This window comes from Lissotriton vulgaris, chromosome 3_1 (assembly GCF_964263255.1).
Source record: "Lissotriton vulgaris chromosome 3_1, aLisVul1.2, whole genome shotgun sequence".
Taxonomy (NCBI): domain Eukaryota; kingdom Metazoa; phylum Chordata; class Amphibia; order Caudata; family Salamandridae; genus Lissotriton; species Lissotriton vulgaris.
This window is the reverse complement of record NC_141689.1, coordinates 1,503,882,101-1,503,900,113: the sequence shown is the minus strand read 5'-3', so window position 1 is coordinate 1,503,900,113 and position 18,013 is coordinate 1,503,882,101. Positions and strand designations below refer to the sequence as shown.

Sequence of the window (18,013 nt, the reverse complement as noted above, 5' to 3'; positions counted from 1 at the left end):
CAGAAAAAAAACCACGGCCGCGAAATGAAAGTAAAAAACACGGACGCGAAATGAAAGCCTTTGATGCAGCAAGGGGCGGAGCGGATACTTTTGAAGAGCTGCTGGAGGCACCAAGCTGGGGAACAGATGGCTGGCTTTGATGTGCAGGCGATCTGGGTATCATGTACACTCCTTAGCATGTGTGATGGATATCAAGATGGTGTACTGAAGGCACACTCCGGAAAAGCAGCTTCAAGTCAATAGAGTAGAAGCAGCGGCTGTGCACGCTTCCCTCGCGAGTAGAATGTACTGTCCAGTCGGCTGCAGGATATTCTTGGCTCTTTGTCAGGTGGGAGCAGCTCATACTGCCTCCTTTGCACTTACCACTCACTTCAGTTTTTTTTGTAAACTTTTATCATTGCAAAACAAAAGCCACCCGAATGCGCAAGTAAAATGGGACCCAATGTGCACAACCATATTATAGACTGAATTGGCTACCGTGGCTTGTCTGTGATGTTTAGTGAATTCTGTAGCACTCACCAGCCGTAGCGCAGACCACTTGTGAACATGGGGGATGGGCAACAATGTCCGAAGCCAGAGATCTTGTTGCCCCATGGCCGATGCAGCTAGGTCGTCCTGCCCGATTACTTCAGTACATTCTATTTCTTGTAGCTTTATCTTCTCTCAAATGCAGGAAGCACCCGAATCGTACTGCAAAATATGTGCACAACCATATTATAGACTGAATTGGCTACCGTGGCTTGTCTGTGATGTTTAGTGAACTCTGTAGCACTCACCAGCCGTAGCGCAGACCACTTGTGAACATGGGGGATGGGCAACAATGTCCGAAGCCAGAGATCTTGTTGCCCCATGGCCGATGCAGCTAGGTCGCCCTGCCCGATTACTTCAGTACATTCTATTTCTTGTAGCTTTATCTTCTCTCAAATGCAGGAAGCACCCGAATCGTACTGCAAAATATAGCATGCAAGGCACCGAAGCCTACTTTGCACCACTAAATATACAGGCAGTGCCAAAGCAAGGCTTTAAGCTTGGCCGATCCAGTTAGTACACAGCACGGACTGTATTGGAAATGTGACATTGGAACAGGACCCCGATTATCCGCCTATTCCTGCCTTTCACTCACTACCAAGTTTTTAATGTCCTTAGATAGCACTTAAGGAGTCTGTACAATGTAACCTCTTATACACCATTACCTGAAAACAAAGTCACTTATTTATCCAGAGCGAGGGAAGTAATGACTGGTGACCCAGCGCCTCAGGAGATTAATTAATGTGCTGGGGTGGGGAGCAGCTTGTCTTGTCGCACTCTGTCATGCAAGGAGAACGCAGAGCAAAAACTTGCATGGGCGTCGGAGATTGGGTGTGAAGGAGCCAGCGACTGCCAGCAGAAAGGGGAGGCATGAAAATCTGAGAAGCAGTGGCGGAGAGCTGCATCTGAGGGAAATGCAACATGGCCATATATACCAACAGAGAGGAAAAGACCATTGCTGTGGGGAGGGGGGAGGAGAAATGCGACACGGCCTGGTGGCCGTGAAAGTGAAACCTGCATGGGCGTCGGAGATTGGGTGTGAAGGAGCCAGCGACTGCCAGCAGAAAGGGGAGGCATGAAAATCTGAGAAGCAGTGGCGGAGAGCAAGCTTGTATACAATATTCCATTCGTATGCCTATCTAAATTAGATCATGACAGCTTTCATTCTCTAAGCTCGTAATTAGATTTCCTTTGTTTTAAAACTAGCACACGGGAAGGTGTGAGTGCTGGAGTCACTGTTTGAACTAGAGATGCTGGTTGCCTAGAGAATAACAAGGGGCGGAGCGGATACCTTTGAAGAGCTGCTGGAGTCACCAAGCTGGGGAACAGATGGCTGGCTTTGATGTGCACGCTCTTTTTATGTCAATGCGCTTGCGCATTGAGCTTGCTTTTCACGGGCACTGCATGGAATCGCCTGATAGTTGAACTCTGGATAAGCCCCTATATTCTCACAAGCTCAATGCGCAAGCGCATTGACAGGTGAGACCTAAAAATGAGTGTAAGGGCCCTGAGGAAGAGTGTGTAGTTTTGAGACCAACTGATGATCAGCAAGAACCTGAGTGTCTTTGGGGGAACGCGACATCCAAGTTTTTGAGAATGAACAGAAGCTTTGCCTTCGGGTAAACATGATCCTTCAGGGACATGTAGGTCAGTGTACAATGAGGATCCCCATGAATGAGTAGGAGCTTTAAGGTCTAAGAGCAGGAAGGTGACTCAGGGTTTAATTGGCAATGGTAGATTCATGGACCGGAAGATGAACGTGAGAATCATTAAATAATTAAGTTTTCAATCCCTTCTAATGTCTAATGGCACTACAGGCTAAAAAATAATGTATTGATTACAAAATTCTCCTACAATTAGCCCCTGACACTAACTAAGCAATGTCAGAAGTCGCGATCCGCAAATGTGGCCCACTTTTTTGTGGAATGCCTGGACCTATTTTTATTCCCAATCCGACTCTGGCTCGAAAGGCGTGCGTGCATATAAGAAATTTGAAAAACAAGTTCATGTCCCATCGAGACATAACAGACGCTTGTGTCTGTGGAGACCGAAAATCTTACTAGGGACATTCTGGCTCCGCGGTCTCAGCCTTTCCCAAAACATTTTAATGGCACCAATAGTTCTGCGGGAAATTGAAGTCCCTGTCTTGACGAATTCGCGAATTGAGCAAACTATTGCGGTTTTTTGTTCTTGTACTAAAATGCGCCACTTAATTCAAATAATAACACGCGTTAATCATCTTTCACGTTATCCGTCAATGTCTCCTCGGTGCATTCAGAACACAACGTTCACGGTCCTGGTGTTTCCTTTGAAAAAACATTTTTCCAAGTGTGTTAGCCCAGCTTTTTAAATTCGGATTTAGCAACGGTTTATAATTACCTCAATGCATACTCCCTTGCACACGAAACCCTGAGCTGGAAAGTAGGTGATATGGAGTAATCCGTTTACAACGTTGGAAGACTTGACGTCGCTAACAAAAAAAAATACGATTTATACTAACTGTTTCGTGGCATTCCAAAAGTATCACTGAAAAAAACGCTCGTTTCCGCAGAAAATTCTCTCGTAATAATAAGATGTTTCTAAGCGCTTCTCTCAGCACTGCAGGTGGCAAGGCTGCGTCCCCGGCTTGACCCGCCTGGAGGAGCGCGCCTGCTTCCCTCCCCCGCCCGCCTCTGACGAGGCCGCTCCTCCCAGGCTCCTCCTGCCCGTGCCTGCCCTATCCCGGAGGAGGCAGCGAGTTGTGAGCCAGGAGGGTCCCGCCCTCGGTGTCAGCAGCCGGATGGAGGAGCCGGGAGCGACTCGGTCGTGATCCCCCCTCTGCTCGTCATCAAGCGCCTCTGCCCCCCCACACCGGTCGCCCGGTGAGTGCGGGCGGGTGGGCCTGGCCTGGATGACCCGCTGCCAGGCCTCGACACCCTTTCCCTCAGCCATTGATGCCAGCCCGGGGGCGGGAGCCCCCTGAGCCCGCAGCATGTCGGGCAAGCACTACAAGGGGCCCGAGGTTAGCTGCTGCATCAAGTATTTCATCTTCGGCTTCAACGTCATTTTCTGGGTAAGTTTGGTTTTCGGTGCGTTCACCCCCCTGTTGTGTTGGAAGCATTATGTTTGGGTGTTCAGTGCCCCAGGGGTTCCCGACCCTGCCCTTCTCGGAGGCTCAGCAGCTGCCCAGGAATCACAAGCCCTTCCCATCGTCCCCACTTGCCTCCTCCGGCTTTCAGTGGCTCCCTGCAATGCGAATTCATTGTTGTTTGTTGCTGCTGGGCACCCTTGTTTTTAAAACGGTGACTCCGAATCTCATCTGGGGGGGGGCCTTTGGGGGACGCAGGAGGTTGGGCGCTGCGCGTGGAAACAGCCAGGTGATTCTAGCGTTAAACTAAAACTCCAGAAAAACACACAATTGCATTATTTTGTATGATGCTGTAAGTCTTAGTTACATATTACCTAAATACTCAACAGACAGTGAAACCCAGAACGGTCCTCTAACACAGAGGTGCTTTGGTGTAGGGATGGTCGACTAGACTGCAGTTGTTATATCATTTCCACAACAACAACGGTTTTAGAGTTGTCTACGCGCCTGTACCTGGTGTTATTGGCCTACTCAGGCCTTGGTGTTGTATTTTGTTAGGGCTGCATCGACATACCAGGTCTCTGGAATCTATTATTGCCAAGCCTTTCTTTAGCATATACATTGAGTGTGATTTGGCTCCGCCCCCAGAGAGTACCACCCTCTCACCTCATACTGGTTTTTTTTTTGTGAATCATTCCTCGCCCTGTAGTGCAGGAGGTATTGTATTACATTTCAAAAGTACACTTGATCATCAGACATTAAATTTGATATCTTATAGATGTATTTGATAGTGAGCAATACTTTCTTTATATGTTCACTGCAGCCCGTTCTTTTTTATTAAAATAATTTAGTCAGGACTCAAAATGAAGCCCAGACCGGTTCCTTTTCAAGTGACAAATGTAGATGTACACAGACCAAAAAAAGAGAGACATCTGAAAGAGCGGTTTGCTCCAGAGATGGCTCATCCCAAGGGCTCTGTAATTCAAGCACCCCCTTTTATACCTTGGCATGAGCGCCGAGCCCTGACTCAAAGAGCTGCCTGCTGTAGTGTGTTTGCAGAAACCATCCGCTCATTAACTCTTATTTGTAGCCGCTTACATTTGCTTATATGCAGACTAGATTCTTACTAAAACAAAAGCTTGTAATTGGGCTAAACAAAAATCCTAATATAATCTACTTAAAAAACAGTATAGTCGAGCCTGTTTGCCATATGAGGATTGCTTGTTGGTGGTGGTAGGGCCCGGTGTGTGGAGTCAAGTGTTTGAATTAAACAGTCACATCTGTTGTTGAGGAATTTATTCTTGTATGGTTGTAGCAACAAGGGTAGCTGGCAGTTTTAATTAGCGCATTGTATACAGGAGACCTGCTTGGGTGATTCCCCCATGTTGATATGGGCTGACGGGGATAACTGCGTGTGCCATCCTTTAAGTAGCTCACTAAGTGTGGAGGAGGGAGATTACTTCATGACAGTGATGAGGCACACTGTAGGTGTCGGCTTTTAACTGGCACCCTGTACATGAGTGACTGTCCTCTTGCACTGTTCACTAAAGAGATTGCCCTCTGGTCTTGGAGAACCATATTTAAGACAGCAGCCACCTTGTCTTATGCTTTGCTCTACATCACATTATGCCTGCTAGACATCCTTGAACATTTCAGGAAATATATATTTTCTTTCAATTTTGTGTTGGGGGATGCCCTAAATCTGTGGTATTAAAATGGATATTTTTCAACTATCAATATAGTTCCATCTTAATATTTTTGGTAGTTAAGCAGAATGTCATCTCATGTAGTGTATCACCTGGAAGATCTAGTTACGTAAAGGTTCACAAGCGCTTAATGCACATCCCTGATCAAAGGGGTTAATGCTTTTATAGTCTGTGGGAGGATCTTTCACTCCGCCATAATCTCGTCATCGAGACATTATTAATTGTTTGACTTGGGATAACGTTGATTCAAGAAAGAATTTCAATAATAGCAAAGCAAATATTAATATCTCCTTTGTCCATGTGAAATAGCCCTCCTTTTCTAATGTTGTAAACTTGTATGTGAAATATTTTCGTAGTGTGCAGGTCACACTCCCAAGGGTATAGAAACGCTAAGCATTGAAAACAAAGGACAATGAGTGTATGACACAGGCCATCCCCAGGGGTGACCATGCAAATTCCATAGAAAGTGCACAACTTATGCATGGAAAGAGTTTCTTTTCCAAGATAATTTGAAAAGTTCTTTGCTCTTTTGCTCAACTGCAGAATCTACACATGCTCCTAGCAAACTTTCTCACAAATGTATAATTCACTCTTGTTTAAATACTATTCTCCTACATATGATTGTTTTTGGGGTGTTGGAAGAGTAGTTTGCCATCTGAATATATCGGTGTAAGAAAATTTGATTTGACTTTAGTATATTAATTATCCCGTGTTTTTCTGATATGCTCATTGGGTTTTGTTATTTCTATTTCACAGTCCATCTTTGAATGCAATGTTTACAAGCCCATGGACCGCCTGTCATTAGTTAATAATGATATACTCTTAATAATATTGCTCTTCATGTGCACCTCGGTGTAGTAATCTTCTGCAGCTTTCTAATCCTCTTAGCATACTTTACTTCCAATTGCAATAACCTTTGAGGTTAATGAGACCGACAGCATGTCTCTTCGACCGCCTACTTTGAAGCGTGTGCCTAAGAACTGATGCTTGCAAAGCCCTTGGAGGACAGCTGATAACAATAATACTTTGGTTATACTGAACGACTATTTTATGATGGCAAACAAGATGTGGGCCCGTTTTGTCGTACAAGAGAGAACTACGCTTAATAATTTAGGTCCAGTTTGGCGGAACCTGCATGTTAAAGGTCTAGATTTTGAAACCTTTTCGATGTGCTTTCTATGCCACCAACAAGTCTCTTAATCAGTGTAAGTAATCTATTGGAAAGCTCATCATACAAAAATCATATATTGTTTCTCTTAGGGCACTGCAACTGTTTTGAATGCGATCTCCCACCAGATTTGGGTGAACAAATGTTGGAAAATATTCATTCCATTAACAAAGATCACATGATTTTACGTGCGCAGGCCACTTTTACGGTGTTCTAACAGCAATATATATATATATATATATATATATATATATATATATATTCTCTCTATATCATCCCCCCCATGTATTTCTTTTAGAATATACTTGCAAAGTGTATGCATACATTAGCAGTGCATGAAAAATAGTCTGCAGGTTAAGTCTTTTGGGGTGACAGGTTTATACAATTTTCATTGGTGCAGACTAGACATGTGCATGTTATTGATTGATGCTCCACCGAACTCTAAATCTCACTGTAAGTAATCTTATGTCACATTTACCATTGATTAGGCTTCTCCCTTCTGAATTGGCCACATGGGGTTTTAGCAAATTGTAAAGGAAAGAGAGAAGTTTACACAGTGGTTTTCGCTTAAAGCTCCATATGTCTGAGGTTCATGTCCTTCATCCTCCCTATTATCTGTGTGGGTACAGAGCGTTACCCCATGAAACACCACACACCACTTCATGCGTCAGCCAGTGGACATGTCTTCTTGGTTGAACATGATTAGCAACCACCATAACCTTTAAATGACAAAATCATACACTCAAAGCTTAATGAACAAGTCATACCTAACAGAGAAAATGACCAAAACACAGTAAATGTAGCACATTATTACAAGCTGAGACAGGCTCAAGTGGGTGATGCTAAACCAGGAAGCATGTGCAAAATGACCCGACAAATGCTACAAGGCCATATTAATGACTGAGAGTTAACTGTAGAAATGCTAATAACCTCGGACACTTCCAGTCCACTTGGTACTGCAAATGTGGTGCAGTCATCGTTTTTGGATTCTCTCTGACTCCTTTCTCTTCTGATTGTCTCCAAAAGCAGATGTGCCTCCTTGACTAGTGTACAGACATGTACATTCTCATCATATGTCACTTCTATCCTGGCTGAATAACTAACTGCAGCCTCCATATTTCGATGTCATTACCTGTTTAAGTTTTGAATCTTGTCCCCTTTCTGTTGGCTTTCTCCCCTCGGGTCGGGGATGAACACTCCTCTGACTACCTGTAGCTATAGACTTCTTTTTTAGCTGTCCTATGCAATGTAGTCATTTTATCATGTTTTTTTCCAAATCTGCAGTGATGTAATGGTAGGGATTCTCATGAATTTGCGGGGAGTCTTCTGCGCTGATACTGTCCTTAGGAAGGAACTTGACATCTGCTAAATTGTTAACCCTACTGGATACATTTTTTGCCATCTATAGGTGTGGGCATTCTAAAATTCTGAGGTAAGTGCTCTGATGGACTTTTCACTCCTCTCTGTATTTACATATAAGGGCCTGATTACAATGACGTAGGAAACCGCTCCAACCCTCGTTCGGAGCTGTTCTACAGCATCGTAATCGGATGTATAGATTCTTTTCTGACCGACCCATTTTGATGGGGTCGGTCGGAAAAGAATCTGAACCGGATTTCCAAATGGCCTCCGACTGGTTCAGAGAGCCCGTTTGCCATTCAGAAAGCCTCCATTAATCCCTCGGGCGGCTCTTTCCGCCCAAGGAATTACTTTCAGCCTTCCTGTGCTGGCCTTTCTGGCACAGAAAAGTTGTGGGAATCCGACTTTGGGGTCCCCAGCAGGGCCCTCATGGGTGCAAAGCCTCAGGATGGCGGTCTATGGTGCCCCCCTATTGATCTCTGGACCTGGTGGCAGGCACCTTGAGGTGTCTGCCACCGGGTGCAGGGATGAACTGCACCTCAGCTCTTTACAATGAGTGCATGCATTCCGGTCGAAATGCATGCTCCCATTGTAAAGAATAGGAATGGGACAGAACAGTGTTTGGTCGCATCAAACAGAGATAAGTCGATGGACCCTTCCTAATGTCAGCACCTGACTACCTTTCTCCCCGAAATATTAAGTGGCCCTTGAGTTACTAAAGGGAGTTGTGTGCACACTGGCTGGCACCCATCGTTACTGTGCCTATTCCCTAGGGAATCCAAGTACAAATGAAACAACCGCAAAGGTGCACCACAAGAGACAAGAAATAAGTGCAAATGATATTAGCACAAGAAAGAATTTTTTTCTCAAAAAGATGTTGGTAATCTTCTGGTAATCTTTATTTTCAATTTTCAGTACAACATACAGCCGACGCGTTTCGTCCCAAGCTGGGACTTCTTCAGGGCTTTTGCAATCGTGGTTCGTCACTTTTGGAGCGAATGTACAGGAAAGAGTCCGGAGAGCGCCTTCCCAGACTCAGTATCCCGATATGCAAGCTGGAATATATATTTCCATCCAATTTGGAACAGTCAGGGTTGAACTGTGAAATTTTGGATAATGAGGACACAGCTTTGCAGGATTCCTAAATATTAGGAGGGGTCGGTCTCGCAACCTTAATGTGTATATAACTCATTTCATGTTCTGAAATATTTTACGGAATTCCAAAGGACAAGAGGTCCTATATGTCCCTGGGAAGAGGATGTGGGCACTGTGTTCCAGTAGGCCGTTCTTGTTAAAACAGCCGGCGCCCATCCACAAAGCCTTCGTCCCGCCGAAACACCCGCAAAGTCGCTGTGAACACAGCGACTTTGCGGGTGTTTCGGCGGGACGAAGGCTTTGTGGATGGGCGCCGGCTGTTTTAACAAGAACGGCCTACTGGAACACAGTGCCCACATCCTCTTCCCAGGAACATATAGGACCTCTTGTCCTTTGGAATTCCGTAAAATATTTCAGAACATGAAATGAGTTATATACACATTAAGGTTGCGAGACCGACCCCTCCTAATATTTAGGAATCCTGCAAAGCTTTGTCCTCATTATCCAAAATTTCACAGTTCAACCCTGACTGTTCCAAACTGGATGGAAATATATATTCCAGCTTGCATATCGGGATACTGAGTCTGGGAAGGCGCTCTCCGGACTCTTTCCTGTACATTCGCTCCAAAAGTGACGAACCACGATTGCAAAAGCACTGAAGAAGTCCCAGCTTGGGACGAAACGCGTCGGCTGTATGTTGTACTGAAAATTGAAAATAAAGATTACCAGAAGATTACCAACATCTTTTTGAGAAAAAAATTCTTTCTTGTGCTAATATCATTTGCACTTATTTCTTGTCTCTTGTGGTGCACCTTTGCGGTTGTTTCATTAGTGTTTGGTCGCATCCTTATTGCTGGGTTGGGACCAAGGACAGGTAATTCGGTCCCAGTTCCAAAGCGAGTTCGGGCAGACTCGGGTCCGTCCGATATCGTAATCGGGCCCTAAGTGCGCACAATGGTGTTGACAGCACACTTCTGAAATTGGGACCCTCCTCTGTGATGCCTCCACTCCTTTGTCTTTTAAAATAGTGTCCTCAGTCTTCTCACTGAATCCCAGAAAACTCCCTTTCTTCTGATGCCATTTTGCCTGCCATATTCTTTGGGTGACCTCTCTCACTTGCCATGTTCTTAGCTGATATAGGTTGCTCTGTTTTTTGGAGCTCTTTAATCGTGGATTTGGGCAACGGATCTCCTGACTTGAACTCAGTTTCACCAAATGTTGCCTCTTCTCTCAAATTTTGAATCGTCTGGCACATCCATCCAAGAAACTGTCAGTCAATTTCCAAAAAGATCTGGCACACCCCTCTTGTTTTGTATCCAATAAGTGATCATGCAGAAGATCTTTCAGAGACAGAAGTCTAATTGCACACTACCGTGGTCCAGCCTCACTGCTGCAGCCATTGTGGAGATGACTCCCTTTCATGTCTCAAACATCATACTCTTTCTTGGGGTCATTTCCCGGACTATTTGTGGGAATTATTGTTTCCCCCCCAGTCTTTTGGGTGACCTATCAGAGCTCCTTAACATCTATTTCGCCACCTCAGTGTGTCTCCGTCCCATCCTCGGTTCACCCCAGGGGAGTTTACTAACCGCTTCAGTTGCTGCGTTGGAAAGTGCTTCTCTCTCTCCAGGAGACCATCAACAACTAAACCTCTCCTTTCCCGGATACTTTTACAGTGCTGCTGTCTTCAGTCTGGTCCTGAAGAAGCAGCCCTCTGTTACTTCTCTGACATAATACCAGCATCAGTTTTGTGTTTGTCTTGTTTACCAGCAGAAATGCACTTTATGGTAAAAAACTGGCTCTGGATACCTCTCCTCGTCTCGCCCCCTCCCCAATGCTATTCCTGTTGTTTTGCGTTGAAACAACAACCTCTCCCTTTTAAAAAAATAATAATAATGCTTTTTAATATGTTTAGGAACGAATTGCACCCCTCTTGTTAGCCACTAATAAGTCAGCTGTCTAGGACCTTTTGGCGCTGTGTCGTTCCTGTGACAAGCATTGCTGGTGTCCGTAGGACAGATAAAAGAAAGCTCGGCAAAGTCTTGAACTTGAGTGGGTGACTGCCCAAAAGCAGATGCTTCCGAAAGGTGGTAAAGCAAAATGCTTCCACTCCTTATATGATCAGTTGTTACATTGCTGTGTTTGATGTCTTAATGAATGCCAAGATGAAGGCCTTTATTAATTACCTCCTCTGGGCCAAACAGATACCCTAACTTAAATGGAAGTTGTAGTACATTCCGAGTGATTCTTTGCCCTTGTCAGTGGGTCTTGGTGCGGGCTCCCAGAACGTGTAAGGTGCTCAGTGTGCCATTAGTAGGTGTTATGCTTGGGGCAGACCCTATGACCGTGTGTCCAACGGGCTGATTAACTACCACCACAGCACCAATGGGTATGTTCCTTGTACTTTAAGTGTACTTAATTAAATTGCTTTTTCTTTTGTATGTGCCTCTATAAAATAAAATAAAAAGTGCCTGAAACTAGTGTTGTGCAACCAGTCGTCACTGCAGCATGAACCAATCTGGCTCAAAATGATTATTAGTTTCACATCTGCCCATAACATACATAGCAATATGGACTCGCTATTTTCTTATGTTTAAAAAAATATATATATTTTTATTAATTTTCCAAACATCTGGCAGATAGTGCGACATTAATACTCAGTGTACATCATAACAGCTCCTCTAGTCAATTGTCACATTTCCCCCCCATTGTTACGATCACATAGCTTAAAGATTGTAAGCATATAAGCCATCTCCCACAAGCCACATACCGCTATAACATACAACTATCAGATAGAGGTCCATTTCCCGCTAACAGTCACGGCGTGCCAGTGCCTCGCCATTTTCTTATGTATCGGATTTAACAAAATACTTCCCATTTTTTAAGAAGAGTTTGTGTGCGGCAAAAACATTGCTTCACTGGTAATTCTTTTTATAACTATTTGTGATCAAATGGTTTAGTTAACCTAGTTTACCCTTTTGTTCTCAGTGGCAGGATGCCCCAAGCTGGTAACAGACATGCTTTCCTAATATATAGCATTACGTGATTGTGCTAAAACATTATGCTATAATTATGTTTGTAGACGCCTTGTGATCAGGTAAAATGTTGACCATATGGATGAGAAATAATTGCTTAATACTCAACAGTAATCGAACAGGAGATAAAGGGTCAGACAGTCACTCTTGTACCCCTTAGATAAACTTTATAAAACAACAGAAGAGTGACACAACCAGGTGCAATAAAAACCGGGTAAGAGTTAATTACCTTATAACCCACATCAAAAAAGGGGGGGTGGAAGCGGGAGGAGTTAGTGAGAGGAACTGTGAATCAAAAAAGAACCCTCATGCACCAACAAAGTTGGTGACTAGCTTCATCATTGGGTTCATTTTTTAGGGCTTGTGAATTAGTGCCCACGTGTGAATCAGTGAGTTAAAAGAAGAAGCAGCTATTCCCTATACTTATTTTAATAAAGGGATAGCTGACCTTCAATAAAAACAAAGTGCAAACGGACAACTAATGGTTGAGTGAATTTCAACCAGAGTGTCCTATATAGTCATCGTGGTCGACATGTTTCTGCTATAATGAGCTAATTGCGCTCAGCATTCATCAGGACCATAGGCTATCCCAAGGTGGTATACACGGCTTGACCACTCTGTGGAGATAGACAATATAAACATACAAACTCACGGAATTCCCGTGTAGACTCTCCTTATATTGCTAAGGGTCATCAATTATCCGTATAAGTTGGAATTTCAACCTGGGCTCGTGGCAGGGGAAACCTTCACGCCCAGAGTTATTGTGTCCAGACGACTACCCGCTGTAAACCTACAGCGTTCACATCCACGGCCCGTGCTAGTTTTACTTTTGGTCTTCCTCCTGGTGGCTTGCTAATCTAGGCTGTCTCTCTAAACCCACTAACAAACCCAAACCCTGCACATATTCTTTGACTGATCTTTCTTTTAAGCCCCAGTTTAACCATACTGCAGCAGTCTGTTTTCTGATCCTGTGGACGCTTACTAAAATTCTCTCTTTTATTACCTGTATCCTCACACAAATCATTGGTCCCGACCTCATTTCTTTGGACTGGACTCTGGCAACTCCCTTTATTTGGCCTTGTCGGACTATGTTACATTGGCTTCAAGTCATTATAATTGCCGCTGCTTGTCTGATTCTGCATCTATCTCCTTGTCAGTCCGCCTCCCTGTTTTTGAAAGACCTTTCCTGGCTTTCAATCAGGAAACAGGTTCTCATCCAGGCCCTCTCTCAATTATAGAGCCTATCATCAATCGGGTCCCATGTAGCTCAGTCTCACTTAAATTTCACCCTCCATCCGCTCAGCATTCTTTCTTCAGATACCTCGAGTCAGAAGGAGTCTCCAAGGCAGTCAATGTTTCTCTCTCCTTGCTGCTAAACCTGGAATTCTCTTCGTGTTATCCCAGCCCTTACTCCTCAGGAAACAGTTCAAGACATGGCAGTTTCAGAAGCTCTAGCCTCGGCCATGTCACGTGCACTATACATACAAATTCTTTGCATCCATCCATATTCTCCACTGGTTCTCTATCCCCACAAGCTGCCAATTATTCTCTGCTCCCACCTGCTATTATTTGTTGTCCGCCCCTATGCTAAAAAATGCTTCAACCCATCCCCCAACTTAATATTATTTTTGTTCTTGAACAGGAGGTTTTTGTAACCCCTTGTTGGAACATGGCTGAATTTTGTTTAAGGTACACGCAATGTACCAGAGGCTGCCAATGATTGTTCCCCTTTCCTTTTGAGGTCTGGATGAAGGCACACCAACTGCCTACATATATGGCAGTACAGTCTCATGCATAAGTGTCCACATGCATGCATCACTAGGTACTTCTAGAAGCAGGCACATGTGTCCAGAATCATTCACATGCATACAGACACAACTGTAAGAGCTTGGACAGCCGCACATATGATGGCAGGTGCACCTCATTCTGAGCCCAAAGGGAGACAGGCGACGGCTGATGGCAATAGTGGGTCATTCGGTTTAAGATTTGGGAAAATAGACACTAAAAACATAGTTGCAAATAAGCAACTTTTGAAGCAAAATTCAGATTATGATCTCAAGATTCAAACTGCACAAAAAACAGAGACCTCTGTGACAAAGCCTTATATGTACACGCAGGTTTATGTACTTACTATGTGAGTAGTAAAGTGTCTTTCTATGCCCTGCTATTATTAAAACAATGAAGTAGCAGTCACGATGAGCGAAAATGCAGCGTTTCTTAATTCTAGTCTAAAGTGACGGCATCCGTGACATGTCAGAGATTCTCTCCTCTCAACACAGCAGCGTTGTCTGGCCTACCAAAAAGCCAACACGAGGCCTATTTGAAAGACACTTGAGCAGTGGTTGAACCGCGGCCGTTTTTTTTGATTGGTTGCGCACAATACCTCGGGTTACGTTTGCATCTTGGTATGCAAATGTTAGTTTTCCAATGATACTATTAGAATTGCATCCGTTTTATGGCTTTTATTACTAGTTATTTTGTAGTGTCATTAGCTTGTCCTCAGGCCAGAGCCGAAGGATTTTGAGAAAATGACTGTGTTGGTGGTTCGGAAGTTTGAAGGCTGATTTCGTAAAACTCAAATATTATGCGGCTTGGCCTTATTCTGAATACAAAATGCTAGGCGTGAAGGCCGTGAAAGGAACCCCTCCCCCAGGCTAACGCACCATATAATAAAAGGGCTGCGAGCAGTGTTCTTGTGCCTGGAGGCGAACAATGGCCGCCGCGGTTATTATTCTCCTGGCCTTGAATGGGATTTGGCCAGCGCTGTGCATACATTCAAAAGCCATTGTGTCCTGTGCCACTGATGTCATAGCACAGAGGATGAAGACAAATGGCCCTATTCAGGTTTGCAGAGGTGCAAATGTTCAAAACACAAAAGTAGTGTTTTATGCGTGAACCAATCAATCGGCTGTATCTCAATTGCTGGACGATGGAAAGTGACTGAAAACAGTAAGCGAGTGTATGTCCAGCTTGTCGCGGTGGCCTTACAATGAGGACGCTTTTTCTTACGGCCTTGTATAGCAAACTGAAGGAAGGGTCATGAGCACGTTATCAAAGCCTGGGCGTCCAAAATGCTGGAATATTTGGAGGCGTCGGCGTTCTGTGATGTGGGCCTGACTCTTCGATGGCATCTGCTCATTGGGAGCGAAGGCAGCCATCTGGCGCATGTCATTGTCTGGGTAATGCGGAAGAAGTGACGTGAAATGGGACGCAGGGCGCGTGGAGACGCGGATGGCGCGCGCTGGAGTGCCTGGGCCTCTGCTGAGGCGCGAGGAGTTTAGCTCGGTGACTTTGGATCACTTTAACCGGAGCACAGTGGCGGGAGGGGGCGCCCCCGGACAGGGATGTTTGACTCTCCTGTCGCGTGCCACTGCCCTCTGCACACCGAGGTGAAGAGAGGATGGTGAGGCAGGGAGACCATCACACTCGCGTGCTAAGAAGGGACGTGTGTGTAGTCCCCATCAAATGAAAAGGGACTTTTTATGAATAATTTTAATAAGCATTCCTGAATCATGCAGTGTTAATACCATTATAGGACATTTATTCACATATAAAGGCGAAGTACATCCGTGTCAGGAGAACGTTCCAGGCCATTTTTGGTTCAGTGGAGAGTTTACATATCTGCATTGCATGCTGCACCCTTTGAAGGGAGGGGCGTTGGGCAATTTTTTTAACTGGTATTAACAGGTTAACGTGTCGTAGTTGCAAGGGAATTGTTCTTGAAAATATACTTTATCCCGTTTCCTCTTCAAGTGCATGGTTCGGTTGACACACTTGCATGTATATTGTAATTAACTAGAAAGTGCATTTATCTGTACCTGGCCCACATAAAAGCTCCCCTTTTTTGTCACACATTCGGTCTCAGTTGTGACTCGTTTTTTCGGGATTGTTGGTTGATGGTGCAGATTTCTTCAAAAGGAACTACCAGTTTTGCAAGTACACAAAAACAGAAGTGTGAAATGAATACATTTGCGGTGTTTGCGGTTTCCAAAATCAAACGAGACATTATTAAATCAGTGATAAAGTTTTGTGGGGCTTTTTTATTTTATTTTAACCCCTTGCATGCTGCCGCGATTCCGCGCCTGTGCGGCAAAATCGCGAGTGGGCGGGTTTATGACGGCCCCCAGCCGTCATCAGCACACGAGCGCCGTAGTGCATGACTGAAGGGGGCCGTCATCAGCATGCAATGGGCGTGGTTTTGAGACCCTTTTTGCTTTTAAGAACTTGATAGATATTTAAGACTGTCAATAGTCATACTATTTTTCTAAAACTTGTTGGAAAAGGTATCTTTAAATCAAATAACCTCTATATCTTTTTAAATAGTGAATTGCTGCAAATTTTCATATCTTCCGAGTCATGCATATATCCTTAACTCTAGCATGCAGTTGAAGTCTTATCGTTCAGTTATAATCCTTGGTTATTATGCATTAAAGATGCTCCTAAGAATGGTTTAACTCAAACTAGGCATGAGATTTCAATGTCAACTAACTGCACATACACCAGGTGACGTGACAAAGCTGTGTTCATTTGAATTGGTCCTGCAGACTTGGTGGATTTTTAACAGTTTGTCTTTACAGTAATTGGTGTTTAACTGCTCTTTTTCTTTCAAATCTGTAACAAATTTGTTGTGTCCTATGTAGAAAGACACTAGGAGCCAGGATGTATATTTAGGTCTTCTTTATTAATCTTCCAATTCAGGTTACATCTCTCTTGACTCCAGCCAGCCTAGTGTGGTACCAGCCCCACCAGGAGCATCCTCCTAGCTGCTCAGCCCATCTCTAACTGCCACATTCATCCCACTCAGACACTCAGGCGTTCCACGCATCACAGGCACACCAACACTCTAAGACCAAATCACACTCTGGCTGAGAAGCTAGAGGCAGCAGGGCTAGAGTACATGTTATATTAGTAAATAGGATATAACAAAATTAAGAGTCACAATTGTTTTAGAAGGGAACCATGTGAGCAGCTTCAAAATCTCTCCGAAATGTATGCAGGTTTACTTCACGGCTAGCTGGTTAATGGTGCAATCAACTAGTGCCTATTTTGTGACCGAACCCAAAAGAAAAATTGAAGCCTTAAGGTTGATATTAACCCATCTATCCTTCGTATTCAATAGAAGAGAAATCGATCATAATAAAAATGTTGAAAGTAAAATTATACAGGGAGACTTGAAATGAAAAGAACAAATATAGAAATGCAGTTTTAAAGGCTCACAAAGACGTTATCCTTTTCATATAAGTGTCTCAACAGCTAAGAATACATTTGTACATTTTTTGAACTAGAAAAAAAAATATTTACTAGTTGTCACTAACAAAACAACCTGTGCCCAAAGAAGAGTGATGTTTCTTTGCTTCTGGAGTTAACAATCTCAGAGGCATCATCGCGGCTGGATGTACTGTCACACAGAACCGGTTTTAAGAAATTCAAATCTTGTACACTGAGTTTTTTTTGCTGGTCCCACCTTCTTCTTCAAGAGATGACGTGCGGATATCATGGAAGTTATGTTGAACTTGAACGCCACTTCATGGCTGTGCGATGCACTGTTTCCCATATTAATTTTGTGAATGTTTTTAAAAAAAATATATATTTTGCCTTTGCACTGTTCCAAGCTCCCCTCCCCAATAATAAAAACTACAAGTATCTTACACAGCTGCACACATACAGTCCATTGCCAATGCTTACGTCTTATTGACCCTTTGAAGGGACATAATTCCTTGCAGTGATAGACATTTCATGAAGATTAACCATTGTAGTGAACTGTAATTGGACCAGAAGTTACAGAGACAGCCCTAGTGGGTTGCCTTAGTTTCGAATCTGTTACTGCCTTCATTTATGTAGTCTCTGGCGCCATCTATGATGGAATCGAATTGATAATTGGTCAGTCTTAAGCAGAATATCTCCTGATCCGTTCTGAGGTGTTTAGCAGTCTGTATGCACAACCATTCCATAATCGATAATGCTAGATGTGGGCAAACGTTTAAATATTTAACTTGTGTTAACTACAATGAGTATGAGTCAGATGGGTCCTGTCTGAGTTATTATAACAGAATTT

General features: G+C 43.9%; 1 protein-coding gene across 1 annotated transcript in view; it reads left to right on the top strand.

The window, feature by feature from the left end:
* Positions 1-3,209: 3,209 nt before the first annotated feature.
* TSPAN5 (tetraspanin 5) overlaps positions 3,210-18,013 on the top strand; it is a 310,289-nt gene continuing 295,485 nt past the window's right edge. Inside the window, exon 1 of the mRNA XM_086961959.1 lies at positions 3,210-3,580. Within this exon, the coding sequence (XP_086818085.1) occupies positions 3,500-3,580 (81 nt within the window). The 5' untranslated portion in view covers positions 3,210-3,499. The remainder of the gene's footprint in view (positions 3,581-18,013) is intronic.